The following is a 17,015-nucleotide window of genomic DNA, read 5'->3' on the forward strand; positions in this document are numbered from 1 at the left end:
CTATCTATTCCAGCCAATTTTGCATACAAAAAGTCAAATGGTGCTCCTTCTCTTCCGAGCCCTGCCGTGCGCCCAAACAGTAGTTTTCCCCCGGACTCAGGATAAATTGCACAACAAATTGTATGGTCCACGTTCCCCTATTACCCTTGTAAAAATGTAAAATTTGGAGCTAAACGAACATTTTCGTGGGAAAAACTAAGTATAATAAGTCACGTACGAGAAAACAATAACATGAGTTATTACTTTATGAAGTGACAGTGGTCAGAATGGTAGAATTTGGCTGTCATGAAGGTGAAAACAGGTGAAGGGATTAAGGAACTCTACCAAATAATTGGTTGTCTATAGACACCCCCTCTAAATGAAATATAGGGAGCATAACCGAGCCCAGCTCTCACAAGGGCGACGCTGACTGACTGACAAGCAACTGAGGCAACATCACGTGACAGGAGCGCGCTCACTACACGGCCGCTACCTCAGTGTGAGTGACGTCACAAAGCAGAGCTGCAGGGGGCGGAGCTAGGAAGGAGGCGTTAGGGACGTGATTGTATGGGCGTGGCTAAGCGCTGAGCAGAAAAGGGGAGGGGCCCAAGAACTGCGACCAACACCGGGCGCGGGGCGAGAGACTCCCAGAGCTCGGTGACCCGGGGGTGACAGGGACTTGTTTCGTTTCCCGGGCTGGTGGTAAGGATGCCGCGGGTGGTGCCGGATCAGAGGAGCAAGTTCGAGAATGAGGAATTCTTCCGGAAACTGAGTCGTGAATGTGAGGTGAGAGCTGGAAACACAGAGCTGGTGGTATACAGAGAGTGTGCGGTATATAGAGAGTGTGGAGGGGGGACGTGCGGTATATGGAGAGTGTGGAGGGGGGACGTGCGGTATATGGAGAGTGTGGAGGCAGGACCTGCGGTATATGGAGAGTGTGGAGGCGGGACCTGCGGTATATGGAGTGTGTGTGGAGGGGGGACGTGCGGTATATGGAGTGTGTGTGGAGGGGGGACGTGCGGTATATGGAGAGTGTGGAGGGGGGACGTGCGGTATATGGAGAGTGTGGAGGCGGGACCTGCGGTATATGGAGAGTGTGGAGGGGGGACCTGCGGTATATGGAGAGTGTGGAGGGGGGACCTGCGGTATATGGAGTGTGTGTGGAGGGGGGACCTGCGGTATATGGAGTGTGTGTGGAGGGGGGACGTGCGGTATATGGAGTGTGTGTGGAGGGGGGACGTGCGGTATATGGAGTGTGTGTGGAGGGGGGACGTGCGGTATATGGAGTGTGTGTGGAGGGGGGACGTGCGGTATATGGAGTGAGTGTGGAGGGGGGACGTGCGGTATATGGAGTGAGTGTGGAGGGGGGACGTGCGGTATATGGAGTGAGTGTGGAGGGGGGACGTGCGGTATATGGAGTGAGTGTGGAGGGGGGACGTGCGGTATATGGAGTGAGTGTGGAGGGGGGACGTGCGGTATATGGAGTGAGTGTGGAGGGGGGACGTGCGGTATATGGAGTGAGTGTGGAGGGGGGACGTGCGGTATATGGAGTGTGTGTGGAGGGGGGACGTGCGGTATATGGAGTGTGTGTGGAGGGGGGACGTGCGGTATATGGAGTGTGTGTGGAGGGGGGACGTGCGGTATATGGAGTGTGTGTGGAGGGGGGACGTGCGGTATATGGAGTGTGTGTGGAGGGGGGACGTGCGGTATATGGAGTGTGTGTGGAGGGGGGACGTGCGGTATATGGAGTGTGTGTGGAGGGGGTACCTGCGGTATATGGAGTGTGTGTGGAGGGGGTACCTGCGGTATATGGAGTGTGTGTGGAGGGGGTACCTGCGGTATATGGAGTGTGTGTGGAGGGGGTACCTGCGGTATATGGAGTGTGTGTGGAGGGGGTACCTGCGGTATATGGAGTGTGTGTGGAGGGGGTACCTGCGGTATATGGAGTGTGTGTGGAGGGGGTACCTGCGGTATATGGAGTGTGTGTGGAGGGGGGACGTGCGGTATATGGAGTGTGTGTGGAGGGGGGACGTGCGGTATATGGAGTGTGTGTGGAGGGGGGACGTGCGGTATATGGAGTGTGTGTGGAGGGGGGACGTGCGGTATATGGAGTGTGTGTGGAGGGGGGACGTGCGGTATATGGAGTGTGTGTGGAGGGGGGACGTGCGGTATATGGAGTGTGTGTGGAGGGGGGACGTGCGGTATATGGAGTGTGTGTGGAGGGGGGACGTGCGGTATATGGAGTGTGTGTGGAGGGGGGACGTGCGGTATATGGAGTGTGTGTGGAGGGGGGACGTGCGGTATATGGAGTGTGTGTGGAGGGGGGACGTGCGGTATATGGAGTGTGTGTGGAGGGGGGACGTGCGGTATATGGAGTGTGTGTGGAGGGGGGACGTGCGGTATATGGAGTGTGTGTGGAGGGGGGACGTGCGGTATATGGAGTGTGTGTGGAGGGGGGACGTGCGGTATATGGAGTGTGTGTGGAGGGGGGACGTGCGGTATATGGAGTGTGTGTGGAGGGGGGACGTGCGGTATATGGAGTGTGTGTGGAGGGGGGACGTGCGGTATATGGAGTGTGTGTGGAGGGGGGACGTGCGGTATATGGAGTGTGTGTGGAGGGGGGACGTGCGGTATATGGAGTGTGTGTGGAGGGGGGACGTGCGGTATATGGAGTGTGTGTGGAGGGGGGACGTGCGGTATATGGAGTGTGTGTGGAGGGGGGACGTGCGGTATATGGAGTGTGTGTGGAGGGGGGACGTGCGGTATATGGAGTGTGTGTGGAGGGGGGACGTGCGGTATATGGAGTGTGTGTGGAGGGGGGACGTGCGGTATATGGAGTGTGTGTGTGGAGGGGGGACGTGCGGTATATGGAGTGTGTGTGTGGAGGGGGGACGTGCGGTATATGGAGTGTGTGTGTGGAGGGGGGACGTGCGGTATATGGAGTGTGTGTGTGTGGAGGGGGGACGTGCGGTATATGGAGTGTGTGTGTGTGGAGGGGGGACGTGCGGTATATGGAGTGTGTGTGTGTGGAGGGGGGACGTGCGGTATATGGAGTGTGTGTGTGTGGAGGGGGGACGTGCGGTATATGGAGTGTGTGTGTGTGGAGGGGGGACGTGCGGTATATGGAGTGTGTGTGTGTGGAGGGGGGACGTGCGGTATATGGAGTGTGTGTGTGTGGAGGGGGGACGTGCGGTATATGGAGTGTGTGTGTGGAGGGGGGACGTGCGGTATATGGAGTGTGTGTGTGGAGGGGGGACGTGCGGTATATGGAGTGTGTGTGTGGAGGGGGGACGTGCGGTATATGGAGTGTGTGTGTGGAGGGGGGACGTGCGGTATATGGAGTGTGTGTGTGGAGGGGGGACGTGCGGTATATGGAGTGTGTGTGTGGAGGGGGGACGTGCGGTATATGGAGTGTGTGTGTGGAGGGGGGACGTGCGGTATATGGAGTGTGTGTGTGGAGGGGGGACGTGCGGTATATGGAGTGTGTGTGTGGAGGGGGGACGTGCGGTATATGGAGTGTGTGTGTGGAGGGGGGACGTGCGGTATATGGAGTGTGTGTGTGGAGGGGGGACGTGCGGTATATGGAGTGTGTGTGTGGAGGGGGGACGTGCGGTATATGGAGTGTGTGTGTGGAGGGGGGACGTGCGGTATATGGAGTGTGTGTGTGGAGGGGGGACGTGCGGTATATGGAGTGTGTGTGTGGAGGGGGGACGTGCGGTATATGGAGAGTGTGTGTGGAGGGGGGACGTGCGGTATATGGAGAGTAGTTGTGGTGTTGTGTTATATATTTATTTTGATGTTTGTTATTTTTGCCTTACCCCCTGTTGGCTTTTCGGTGTATAATCACCTCCGGTATTTTCTTGACTTGTTTCCTTATTTTTCCGTGTTTGCAGATCAAGTACACGGGGTTCAGAGACCGGCCGCACGAGGAGCGACAGGGCCGCTTCCAGAACGCCTGCAGGGACGGTCGCTCTGAGATAGTAAGTCTGCGCCTGTGTTACACCTGGGGCTTGTGGTTCTTCACACCGCCCATCCATAGAGCCTGCAATGTCTACTCCTCCATTATCCACCAGACTAAATAAGACCCCTAGCACTGATATGAGTCCCCGGCCCTACTTTATACTGGATGTTTTGTCTCGCACCCCCACCGATCAGATATTGATGACCTATACTAGTCCCAAACAACCCCTTTAGTTTGGCATCATTGCACATGGACGACCTCTGACTTGGTGTGTATTGATTCTCTATTTAAGGCATTCGTGGCCACAGGAACCAATCTGTCGCTGCAGTTTTTCCCAGCAAGCTGGCAGGGGGAGGCTCGCCAGGCTCCCACCCGGGATTACGTGGACTTTGAAAGAGAAACCGGAAAGGTAGGTCTGACCGAAAAGGAAAAGATTTTCTGGAATAAAAAGAAAAATGTAATTTCACCCAGCTCCGAAAAAGTAGGTGAAATAGGGCATTGTGACCGCCCCTCATCAAATGATGATTAAAAATAATGTGTTGTATTTTTTGTCTAGTTTTCTACATGACAAGGAGTTAATAGGAAAATCTAAAATGCACTAGAAAATGTGCATTTCAGTCTATTATTACATATGGTCCTGTTACTGGGGGACTGACTGACCCTTGTGTCATGTAATCCCGGCTGATGAATGAATCATTGCTGGCCGTTCACACTCATCAGTCACTTTTCCTTTGATGGCTATAAGGGAATTTCTGCCTCTTGATGAGTCCTCTCCTTTGTTTTCTGCACATACTAACACAGCTGCTCTTGTGTTCACATTATCCGCTGTATGGTTAGGCTTTTTTTTGTCACATGATCTGCCCTAGAAGTTTAATGCACTTGCCATGATATATGACCCCAAAAGCTGATGCGTCCTCTCGACTCCTGATCCACAACAAGATGTCTTTTTGGTTAGACCTGGTTTCTATTTATGCCGTCTTGCAGGGCCAAACTGATGCCAGAACTGATCCTATAGGATAAGTGGGATTGTTCTTAGCATCCGATCCACTAATTTTTGCTGTGGACCTTTTGAAGGACCGGGATCGAAAAAATGTTGCCTGCTGCGTTTTTTAGTCTTCAGTTTATGGAGCTACGGAGTGTATGCTGGGTGCATCACTAAAAGGGGGAGACCTTTTAGTACCCTGTACTGCCTACAATCTTCCCTGTTGTGGTGGATTTTATAAGTTGTAGGTAGTTTGTGCCGCATGGATCAGAGGCGTTGGTGCATTGCAGATCAAGCAAAGCTGGGTATGCCAGGTGGCACTTTGGGGCGGTAGTGCTGGGCATGCCGGCAGGCACCCTGGGGCGGCTGTGCTGGATATGTTGGGTGGCGTGTGGATTAAAGGGGATTTAACAACTTATTCTCACATCGCATCGTGGAAGAGCACAGCCCAGTGGTACAGCAGAGTAGGGTTTGTCAGCAATGTGTTAGTTTGGCATCCATACCGCTATCTAAATAGGCGACATGCCACCTGAGCCAGCCTAAAACACCTAGGTGCGTGACATCTGTGGTGCGCACCAGGTTGCCATGATAACCTGATGCACAGAGGATTCCATCAGCTGGAGGAGGATGAATAGCGCTGCAGTGGTGCTGGGACAGGTGAGTAACAATTGCACAACCCGTTATCTTCACACACACATGTTCATGCTTTCTGTGTTTCCTTCCTCATTGCACTGCTATGTTCGGAGGCTCCCCCCATCTTGTGGTCTTTCAAGTTTCCTTCACAGTGGCAGGAAAACCAAAATCTCCTTCCTGGGGGGTGTAGAATACCCCTTCAAAGGGTGTTGGAGAGTTTGGTTCCAATAAATAGTTTTACTGCTGTTTGTGTGTGGTCTGTGTTATCAGAAGGAACTTGTAAGCTCACTTTGTGAAGGAAAGCGAGGTGGCAGAGATATGGTGGGAGCGGAGAAGCCTCACATCCATACACCGAGCCTCCTGTCCGGGAACTGAGTTACCAATATTTTGCCCAAATTACTCCACCTTTATTAGTGGGAGTCACCTGGGTAATGGAGGGGTGCATTTGCTCTTTCATTTTTTTTTTTTCCTCTTCTTGCTAGGGACATAATTTTATTTTTTATTTCTATTTTTTTCTTTTAATTCCTCCATTCACATAGTTGTATAAGGGCTTGTTTTTTTTCTGCAGGAGGAATTGTATGTTTGAATGACACCATCCATTTTACCATTCAATGTATTGGAAAACGGGAAATCAAATTTCAAGTGTGGCGAAAGTTGCTCAAGTCCGCAGTTGTGTTTTGTTTTTATGGTGATTATTGTGCAGCAAAATTCTCCAGTTCTGTACAATTACAGAAATTCCAAAAATTGTAGTTTGTTTTTTGTTTATGTGGTAAAAAGAAAAATAGCTTGCTGTTTATTTCCTGAAATCTGTAACGTTTTCAATTGTTTATTTTTGACACTTTTATTTTTTCGTTTTTAGAAGTCCCCACCCTCTTGGGCACTTGAATGTGTGATCATCTGATGCCAGTTACATGGTGGTCGTCATTTGAGCACCGTCATGACAGGCACAGGGGTACCTGGGGGGTCTCTGCCATAGCGTGGGCTGCTGGACATGTGGAATAGCATCCTTACTCCCCTGGTTTGCAGTGGTAGATCTTGGCTGTATAACACAGCCATCATCTGCCAGCAAGTTGCATGCTCACCTCCCGCACTTGCATCCAAGAATGGGACCCCACATATGATGTACCACTACTTTATATTTTTACTATAGATGTATTAGCAGTTCACTAAGCTGTAAGTGGCTGCCACATTGCCCTAGGCTAGCCTTTCTTGTCAATACACAGCCCATGGCTAAAGGCTTGGACCAGGGCCGGCTCCAGGTTTACCACTTTTTGCTTTCGACTTTTCGTCTTTGCCTTCCAAGAACTATAACTTTTTGTTATATATTTGCATGACGGCATTTTTTTTTACCTTTTTCTGGTATGAGCTATAGTTTTTATTACTAACATTTTGGGATCAATATGACACTTTGATCTTTTTTTTTTTTTTTTTTTTTTTTTCATTTCTCCCCCCCTCCCAACAGTACCGATTCAGTGCTGCATCTCCTTCACTGCTTTTCTCTGCACAGCCAGGTTGTCACTGGTGCAGGGGAAAACTGCAGTCCCTTCATTCTCCAGGGGTGCCGAAGGTTGGACCCCCACCTATCATTAATCAGTGGAGCCTAGGAATATCCCTTTCAACTCATCAAATCTGATGTGTGTGAATGATGCCTCGGAAAAGGAGACATGGGGGACTCTTGATTTATCAATGTGTGTCATCCAGTTTTGTGGTTTTGTTTTCAGTTTTGCGATGTTGTTGCCTATCCCAACTAGTCACTGCACTACTTATAAAGGGGTATTCTCATCTCCAAGATCCTATCCCAAAATGTAATAGGTGTAATAATAATAATATTAGCAAATGCCTCCAATTAGAAATGTAGTATAGTTCTTCTGATTCACTATGTCGCTTACCCCATATACAGGGCATTGCAGTAGCTTAGGTATCCATGGTTACGACCGCTAACAATTAAGTAGCTAACTAACTGTCACTATGAGTGGTTATAATCATGGATACCTAAGCTACCGCAATGCCCTGCACATAGGGTAAGCGACATAGAGAATCAGAAGAACTATACCACATTCCTAATTGGAGTTATCTGTTAATAATAATAATAATATTACACCTACTACATATTGGGATACGATCTTAGAGATGGGAATACCCCCTTTTAATTTTCCCAGGGCGCACACAGTTGGTGATCCATAACAATTTACTGGTTTTTGCTTTTTCTTCAAGGTAGCAATAAAAAAGAAACCTTGCTAGGGCTAATTGGGGATTGGGGGTAGCTATTCTGTAAGTCATTGTCCAAATCTTTCACACATGACTAGAGATATTAGCCAGGCAAGAAGCCAATCTACAGAGGGCTGTTTCAGGCTTTGTGCCCCTCATTGGTGTAGAAAAGTTTGGCCAGCTGATAGACACGCCATTGAGGGGACCTGGCTCTTTTTTAAGGAAATCAGCAGAGTATGGATTCTTATTGGTTATGATCTCTGGGGAAAAGGTAAAAAAAAAAAATTGGAAAAATAGCTGAAACAGAATGATGGCCTCCTGCAAAGATGTCTCATTTAGTTTTATACTAGTAAGAGTCAGGCACCGGGAAACGGCTGTCTGCTTTGGCTACTTATCTGCTCTTTAGGGTCCTGATATAATAAGTGGCCGGTGAAGCCTGAATAATTATCTTAACCCCTTAGGTGCTTCTATTTTGATCCTCTCACTTAAAGGTTTTTATTTAATTTTTGCATTTGGGTTTGGCTTTTACAGGCTCTTTCCTGGCACATTCAACTTTTGATGTGATCTGTGGTCTTAATTCTGCCAACAGCAGCTCCGAGAATGACGGATAAGAGAGTCCGTCAAACCGTCATAGCAAGTTCACTGATGGATTCTCAGTTAACTCCTTTTTCAGCCAGCAATAAACAATACACCACAGAAGCTATAGAAGGGAAATGGTGCAACATTTTTATTAAAACTCAACTGAAAAAAATGTTTTTTTTTTGCCCCAACTAGATGCATTTAAGTAAGAAAAACAGATGGACAGCTTAATAATGCTGTTCACTATAACGAGGTACATTATCCTACATTGGCACCTTGGCAGGCGTTCTGTGACTGGTACGGGGTCTTTACATGAATAATGGGAGTCAGATCTGTGCAGCAGTTACTCAGTTAATTGATGAAACCACTTTCCTCGGCCCTTATCCAACTCCAGCTCAAATTTCCCCGTAGTGCTGCACCCGCTGAATTCCTCATTAATCCTGGAGTCCTTGGCACGTGGCCCACAGTAAATGGTTGTGTTCCAGATCTATCTACGTGTGCAGAACTGTGGGTCTTTACCAAGCTCAGGATGGGGGCTGCTGTTTTTGGGGTCACAGAGCCCTGTTCCTGTGATCGTTGTGGGTCCCATTGGTCCAATCCCTATTATCACCCATCCTATGGCTAGAGATTAACCTTCAGCAGACTGAGAGTCCTGCGACTCCCACACTCAAGAGAGTGGGTGGTCTTCAAAGGTTTAGGATGATGCTAATCAGGACTCCCGGTTCTGTTTCAGGTCCATTTAAAGGCTCCGATGATCCTGAACGGTGTGTGCGTCATGTGGAGAGGATGGATAGACCTCCAGCGGCTGGACGGGATGGGCTGCTTAGAGTTTGATGAAGACAGAGCGCAGGTTAGTATAGATCCTCTTGCATTTCGTGTCGCTTCGTTGCGTAACACCACGTGGGATGGATTTAATAATAGACACTAAGTGCACAGTCATTATACTGCTTGCTGGATGAGAACCCAGCATTACTTAATATTATTTTTGGATGCGACCAGCTCGTAGTTCTGGAAAGTTGGCATACTGAATATGGCTCTTGTTCGCTCTCAGCACGAGGACGCCCTGGCGCAACAGGCCTTCGAGGATGCTCGCAGGAGAACCCGTGAGTTTGAAGACAGAGATCGCTCTCACCGGGAGGAAATGGAGGTGAGAGTTTTACGACCACGCTGCCCTTAACTGGTCAGTACCCCTTAGAAATAACTACTTCTTGTGTGCATGAGCGGTGGGGGCCAAATCCGAGGGGCGGGACGTGTAATGTCTGGTAGATGTATTATAGGACAAGTCATGGTGGCAGAAACTAGCTGCTTTTTCAGGCTATCAATACTCATAATGATTGGGGGGATAAAGCTTCTTAACTCTTTCACTTCCAGACAATTTTTTGTAGCATTTACACAGGCAATGCAGTTCTAGTCCAAACACGTGCAGTTTTTATTGCTTTCCACAGGTTGCACATTTCCAAAACAAACGCTAAATAAACAGAATAGACCCTGACTACTTGCACACGGCTGAGCTAGCCTCCAGGTTGCGACCTGTACAGACTCTTCTCAGAGAGGGATTCTGGCCTGTCTTTCTATTTAGCGCCAAGACACATCCAGTCTGGTCAGATTCTCTGAACTGACTTCCTTAGATTACCACCTAGCCTGTTTATATGCAGAGCTAGCCAGCTGTACTAATCAAAACCTGCAGAGCTAGGATTTAACCCTGTCCTACCTGGAATTGCTACATACTCTCCCCCTCTGCCCAAAGCCGAGGGCTGGGCACCACTTGCCAACCCGCTGTGTCTACAGGGGGCCACTTTACCAAAACTGACTTTGTGAGGTGGCCTGGTCAGTTTTGTATTGCCTCCTCTGAGACTACTCCCGGTGGGCCTCGGGAATTCTACAGAGCTTTGAATTGACCCAAATGTGAGGCTCATGTTTGACACAAGGGTGACCTAGTAACTCTAGGATCCTATATTTATTTTTGGTACTAATTTTTGGCTGTGCTGATTTTTGGAAGACTGCAAAGTTCCTGCCACTTTTACACCCGAAAGGTTGGCTTCTGAACAAGTCAACCAGCAAGGGATCTGTACCCTTCCAGGGTTTTAGCAGGTTGCCTTATTATATGGAAAAGGCCTTCCTTTTCCCTGGTCGGTGTACTTTATAGTTGACTTCTACCACCCTATAGGGCCCTGCCACCTAGTAAGGATCTTTCTCTCTCCAGTGGGCACTAACACAAGTAGCCGATCCCCAGCGTTAAATTGTCTTACTTGAGCCGACTGATTATACCCCCTAGAGTTTTCTTCTTGGGCCTTGAGGAGGCGCTCTGTTACCTGTCCCCTCACTTTGGTCCCACAACACAACCAATCAATCCAGTCCAGGAGACCAGTCACTTGCACCCCATTCAATGGTACTTGACAAACTTGGGGCCCCTCGCCAGGATGTGGAATAGCCCTATAGGCAGGGTAGGCGAAGTAGGAGCAGCGCCGGCCTACGCCGCAGTCCGTTGGCTCCAAGGTCAGAGGACAGTTGTCTGTTTATATGACTGGGATCAGAACACTTCCAACAGATCATTTTATGAGCTATACCCCTTGAACCTGGCTCTGATCCCTCCTGGGACCTAGGGCAACCCTCAGAGGTGATCTTGGGCATCTTCTTTAGACTCCATTGATGACTTGGGGAGGTCTTCACAGCTGAGTATCTCTACCATGCCCACCAGGTCGTCTGCTTTCTGGGGAACTCTGTGGGCAACCCAGCTTTGCATCGGCTTTGGGAGTGAATGGATAAACCGGTCCATCACCACCCTCCCCACCATCTGTGCTGGAGAGCGGGTCTCGGGCTTCAGTCATTTTTGCACCAGATGTAACCGGTTGAACATCTGGGACCAGGGAGGCTTGTCCATTTGGTAGCACCAGAGGTGCAGCCTTTATGTTCGGACTGCCAGGGTGATGCCCAAACGTGCCATAGTCTTCAGCTTGGCGTACTCCTTGACATCCTGCAGGGCAAGGTTGTAGTATACTTTCTGCCATGTTCCCCTATCCCCTAAGGTATGGGGCTAGGCCCATTGCTCTGGGGGCAGTTTTTCTTTATCTGCCACTCTCAAATACAGTCAGGAAAGCCTCAGAGTCCTCTTCTGTAAGGCCTCCCATACAGGTCACCCCACCCAGATACCTTCACTTTGGCTGGAGGGTGATGCCTTCTCACTGGTCTGGACTGTTACTGCCAGGAGAGCCATCTGCTGCTGCAACTGTTGCTGCTGGATCAGGAGTTTGTGGTTTCCTGTTGGGTCTGCTGCTGTATCTGCTGTTGCTGCACCTGGACTAATTGCTTAACAACCTTCTCCATGCTTTCAGACTGTGTTCACAATGCTGTAGCTGCCATTACACCTATACCTCAGAGTTGAAATCATTAAATCATTATTCTGCTGCATGTTATTGGACACGTTTCACGGCATACATTTTAAGGCCACGTTCGCACATCTGTTTCTAGGGGTTTTTTTCCACCAAAAAAATAAAGATTGTTTAACTCCTGATTTGGGATTTGCTTCACTTTCATTTTTTTTTCTCATCCATTTTTTAACTAAAAGAGGGATTTTCTCATCTCGTAGCTGTGGGTGATTTCCACTTTTTAACGAACTACAAAAGACTTGAATGAACAATACTGATCCACAAAAAGAGATGCCAATGGGACGTGCTCGGGGTTTAACAGAACAGACACACAGATCTGCTTAAGGAAAAAAAACACACAAATGAGCAAAACCTGTGTGAATATGCTCTTATGGGGCTTTCACACAGTGTTTTTTCATAAACATGCTGTTTTCGTTTCCATTTTTTTTTTGTATCAAAATATACATGGCTTCTCCCATCGGCTCCTCTATAAGGAAAATACTTGTTTTACAAACATGTTTATAAAAAAAAAAAAAGCCACCAAAAAAACTTCTAAGCTTAAAGAAATGTATTTAAATGATGGTAAACTAGAAACCTCTTTATAATACAGTTTGTCATACATCAGGTAATTTTGTGCTTCCCAGAGTGTAAAGACAAAATGTCCAAATAATGCTGGGAGATTTGAGCTCTGAAGCCTGCAAAATTGTAAACTCGGCTCTGGAGTTAGAGGACCTGTCACTTACTCAAATCAATTCAGTAAAATAGCTTAAACTCCCTGAGCTCCCCTGCTTCTGCCACTCTTTTCGTTTTTGCGCTGCGTCGCTCCATTGCAGAGATATTCACATTTGTTTCTTATGGAATGCAGTATGTGAAATCTCTGCGTTTCAGTCCAACAGAGTGTTTCTTCAGAGTCTTCTCTGGGGGGGATGGCGTGCGCTTTCACCTCTTCCTCCCAGATGCGGCCAATCACAGCTCTGCAGCGTATAGGACTGCTAGATCAGCTGTGATTGGCAGCGTCTAGGAGGGTGTCGTGAAGTCTCTGAAAAAACGCCCAGTTGTCTGCAAAGCAGAGATTTCACATGCTGCGCTCCAGAAAAATAAATGTGAATATCTCCGCAATGGAGCTGCGCAGCACAAAGCGGAAAGAATTGGCAGAATCTGGGGAACTCAAGGATTTTTTTAAATGCTATTTAATTACTTTTTTTTTTTTTTAAGTAAGTGAAAGGTCCTCTTTAAATATGAGCACTAACACTGGTTTAGTACTAGATAAGTAATTCAGTGTATTTACAAAGTTTTATTTTAACATTTTCTATAAGTTAGATATTTATGTAGCCTGTCGTTCTAATTGCTAAAAGTGGTTTCTTTTTCTCTGTGCTGCTATTGAAAACAACTGCTCCCGCTTTTTTTCTACTAACATCTTCATCCTTCCTCTAAAAGCTATTGCAGCGTCAGCCGCCCATTTTTCTTTTCCTCTGCCGCTGGTCTGCAGCAGGCTCGGCCCCTTTCCTCACCACAATGTATCAACTTGTGATTTCAGCTTGCTGTAATGCACATAATAGAAAACTGATGAGACTGGAGCGCCCTCTGCTGTTCTGATGTATAATTGCAGGATTGGACGAAAAATTTCTTCTATACATCTCACTGCCAGATAGAAATTAATGTAAAGTCATTTACAAATTTAAAAAAAAATGTTCAGATAGATAAGAGATTATAATATATATATCTTATCTAGCTCTACATTTTTTTTAAATTTTCAAATGACTTTACATTCATTTATATTATATTTTATTGTATATTTTGTAGTTGTAAAGGGTAAGAAATGGCTGATAAAAAGTGAATGTCTGGAATTGCACTGCAAATGAAGGCCGAATGCGAATTTAGCATTCTTCAAAGTTAGACGTAATTCTGGAACTTTAATATTGATCGCTTATCCGTAGAATAGGTCCCTAATATCAAATAGATGGGGGGGGTGTCATATCCCAAAACCCCGACCGATCAGCTGTTTGAAGGGGACACAGCGCCATACATTGTGCAGTCGCCATGGGTGGTATTGCAAGCTCCCTTGCAATACCATTCATGGCCACTACACAGTGTATGGCGCTGTGCCATTTGTGCAACATGGCACCATCAATCGGATGATCGGGCAGATCTGAAACTGATGATAGACTCAGATTTTAAAGTGATGGCTAACCCCACAACCATCTTGCTGTATCTGCTTGTGTGTATCATGCACGTGATCTATGTCTCTGTTTTTAACTTTAAACAGAATTTCTCTCTGGTGTAGGCTCGGCGGCAGCAGGATCCCACCTCCGGCCTGGGCAGCGGAGATGACCTGAAGTTACGCTAAGCACGACGCCACCTACAAGCTTTCCATTATTCCCGTGACCGGCGAGCCCAGGAGAATAGAAGCCTTTGACCATTTCATTTCCGAAGCCTGCGCCCTCCCAACCACAGTTCAATCCCCCCTCCCCCACCCTCGTCTATGCAAGCTTTTAGCCGCATGTGATGTGCACTCAGGCGGCTGTAGGTTTTTCTTTACAGTTTGCTGATAATTTAGGTCAATGGTGTTTTTTGTTGTGCTTTCTGCCTCTCTTTTTGCTGTTCGGGACTTATCCAGCGAGAAGGCTGTAGTGGGGCTAGGTCAATTACAGCAGCACCGCTGTTACCGGACCTCTGCAGGAAGCGCTTCTTTCACAATCACATTGATGCCTTTTTTTTAATTTGTATCTTTTTCTTTTATTTGCTCAATGTTTTTATATATATATATATATATATATATATATATATATATATATATATATATATATATATATATATATATATATATATATATATATATATAATTATTTGTACCTTTTTGTAGAGCATTGCCGAATAACTGTATGGTCTAGTGCGCCTTGTGCTAGCTTTAGATAGACACCGTGCCATTATTGCACTTAAAAAGAAAAATCACATTTTGGTGGATTTTTTGGGGGATTTTTTTTTGACACATCACAGATACAATATCATTGACCGAAAAAGCACCAGAAAAACTACCAAATTTTTGTAGTTTGTGCGTCACGTATTGCTGTAATCGTAAATATGAAAGTACCAGATTATTTTTGCCACGCACGGGCTCAAAAACCAAGGCAAAATTTGTTTTTTTTTGTTGATTTGATAGAAAAATGTTATACGTTCCATAAAAAAAAAATAAATGCAACCTAAGCTTATTTTTGCAAACACATGGTTAATATTGAAGCACGGAAGATGTGATGTCATCTGACACTCAGACCAATATTGTACAGGTCCCTGCAAAAAATGGGACATGTGAACAGCCCCATAGATGGGTACGAGGTCTCTCCATGATAAAAATGTGTTCCATCCGCCCGTCCGACAGGTCCATGGTTCTGAATACAGTAAATTGTGTATATATCAGTTTTCCCCATTCACTTGCTCAAAGACACATTATGTCGATTAAATGGGGCAGACATTTCATTCTTGTAGCTTTTTATTTTGATTTTTTGTTATTTTAGTGGCAGTTTATTATTTTTTTTTTTTATGTTGCATCTGATACCAACCTCAACCATTACTGTACAGCCGTCCGGAAAATTTCTGTATTACGAAATGAACCAAAATGTGGGTGCCTGATATTTCACCAAAAAACTGACATATCTACCTGGATGACAGTATAACCTTGGCTTTACTATAGATCTGCGGCGGGTCACCCAGCTACTGAACGGTTAATCGCTTTAAGACCCACATGTCTGTATGTTGTCACAGTGAATACTGTATGATGTGTACCTGTAAACTGATCGGTTTTAATAAACGGCTGATGTCTAACATGACCAGACTTTTCTCCATTGACTTTGTTTGATCTACACTTAAAGGGAATCTGTCAGCAGGATCTACCCTCCTAAGCAGTCTACATGGGCATGTAGGTCATAGATAGCTGAATAAAATGATATCTGTGATATGATGTTTTATTTCTTAGAAATCCACGTTTTTCTTAATATGTGAATGAGCTGTTAAGATCTATGGGCCGGACATAGATCGCTCTGACAATCTGCCTCCAGAGCTTATTACCAGTGTGAGACATGTAATGACTGACAGTCTGCTCCCCTGATATACATGTCTCACACTGATAAGCCCCTTTTCCTTTAAATTAAGCTCTGGAGGTAGATGATCGGGAAGATCTATGTCCAGCCCATAGATCTTAACAGCTCATTTACATGTTAAGAAAAACGTGGATTTCTAAGAAATAAAACATCGGATCACTGATGTCAATGTATCATTTTTTTCAACTTCCTATTGCCTACATGCCCATATAGATGGCTTACAAGGGCTGATCCTACTGACAGATTCCCTTTAAGGGGGGGGGGGGGCACCCTGTCAACTTTTTTTTTTTTTTTTTTTTTTAATAAAATATTAAGCACCCTGCAAACAACTTTTGGTGCATTTATTGGATCCCTGACATTTTTGTTTTTCGCCAAGGCGGACTACTTTTTCTTTTCATCTGTTTTTCAATATGAGATTTTTTTTGTAGGAAAAAAAATGAATGAATGCGTGAAAAAAAAAAGAAGAAAAAATGCTGCAAAAACTTTGAAGAAACCTGAAGCCAAAACTTTTGCCATGTATTTCCAGTCTCACGGGTGCATCTTCATTGATTTAAAAACAATTGTCTTCTCACCGTACATACTGAAATATTAGTTTTATCTTTTTGTCTGTGGCTTTAAAATGGGCTAAAAAAAATGGACCTAACCCCGCCACACACAACTAGTTTGGTCCGCCTAAGCTCTTATGCAATCTGTTGTAAAGCGCATAGTGTAAAGGAGTCCCAGGGGATTGAGATTGCTTCCCACTCTGCTCCTCATCCCCTCCCAGTGACATCAATAGGCAGCTGTTATTTGATTCCTCAGTGAATAGGCAGTTGTAATCTGATTCCTCAGTAAAGTGGCAGTCAATCTTCTTTTGACTGATTTTAGCAGTTTTTTAGGATGCAGAAACAAACAGAATGCTTAGTCCACCTACATGACTACCCTATATATATCTATCTATCATCTCTAATCTATTCTGACCCCTTTAAATTTTTCACTCTGTTTCATTGCAGCCATTTGGTAAATTCTAAAAAGTTCATTTTTTTCTCATTAAAGTACACTCTGCACCCCATCTTGACTGAAAAAAACAAATGTAGAAATTTTTGCAAATTTATTAAAAAAGAAAAACTGAAATATCACATGGTCATAAGTGTTCAGACCCTTTGCACAGACACTCATATTTAAGTCACATGGTGTCCATTTCCTTCTGATCCTCCTTGAGATGGTTCTACTCC

The 17,015-nt window shown here is 46.0% G+C and overlaps 1 protein-coding gene across 4 annotated transcripts; it reads left to right on the plus strand.

Moving 5' to 3' along the window:
* The first annotated feature begins 515 nt into the window (after window positions 1-515).
* Window positions 516-15,531, plus strand: CBFB (core-binding factor subunit beta). Of its 4 annotated transcripts, none has more exons than XM_073659090.1 (6): window positions 516-765; window positions 3,873-3,959; window positions 4,233-4,349; window positions 9,076-9,192; window positions 9,394-9,489; window positions 13,992-15,531. In XM_073659090.1, exons 1-6 carry the CDS (start codon window positions 688-690, stop codon window positions 14,052-14,054), a joined length of 558 nt encoding a protein of 185 aa, XP_073515191.1. In that variant the 5' UTR covers window positions 516-687; the 3' UTR covers window positions 14,055-15,531. The 4 variants fall into 4 exon arrangements, with proteins under 4 accessions (XP_073515191.1, XP_073515193.1, XP_073515192.1 ...); XM_073659092.1 differs by having other exon boundaries at window positions 517-765; window positions 9,394-9,522; window positions 13,974-15,531; XM_073659091.1 differs by having other exon boundaries at window positions 517-765; window positions 9,394-9,522.
* The last annotated feature ends 1,484 nt before the right edge of the window (window positions 15,532-17,015 follow it).

The sequence above is a fragment of the Phyllobates terribilis genome, unplaced genomic scaffold, assembly GCF_046119375.1.
Source record: "Phyllobates terribilis strain yellow unplaced genomic scaffold, ASM4611937v1 Scaffold_13__5_contigs__length_258822181, whole genome shotgun sequence".
NCBI lineage: Eukaryota > Metazoa > Chordata > Amphibia > Anura > Dendrobatidae > Phyllobates > Phyllobates terribilis.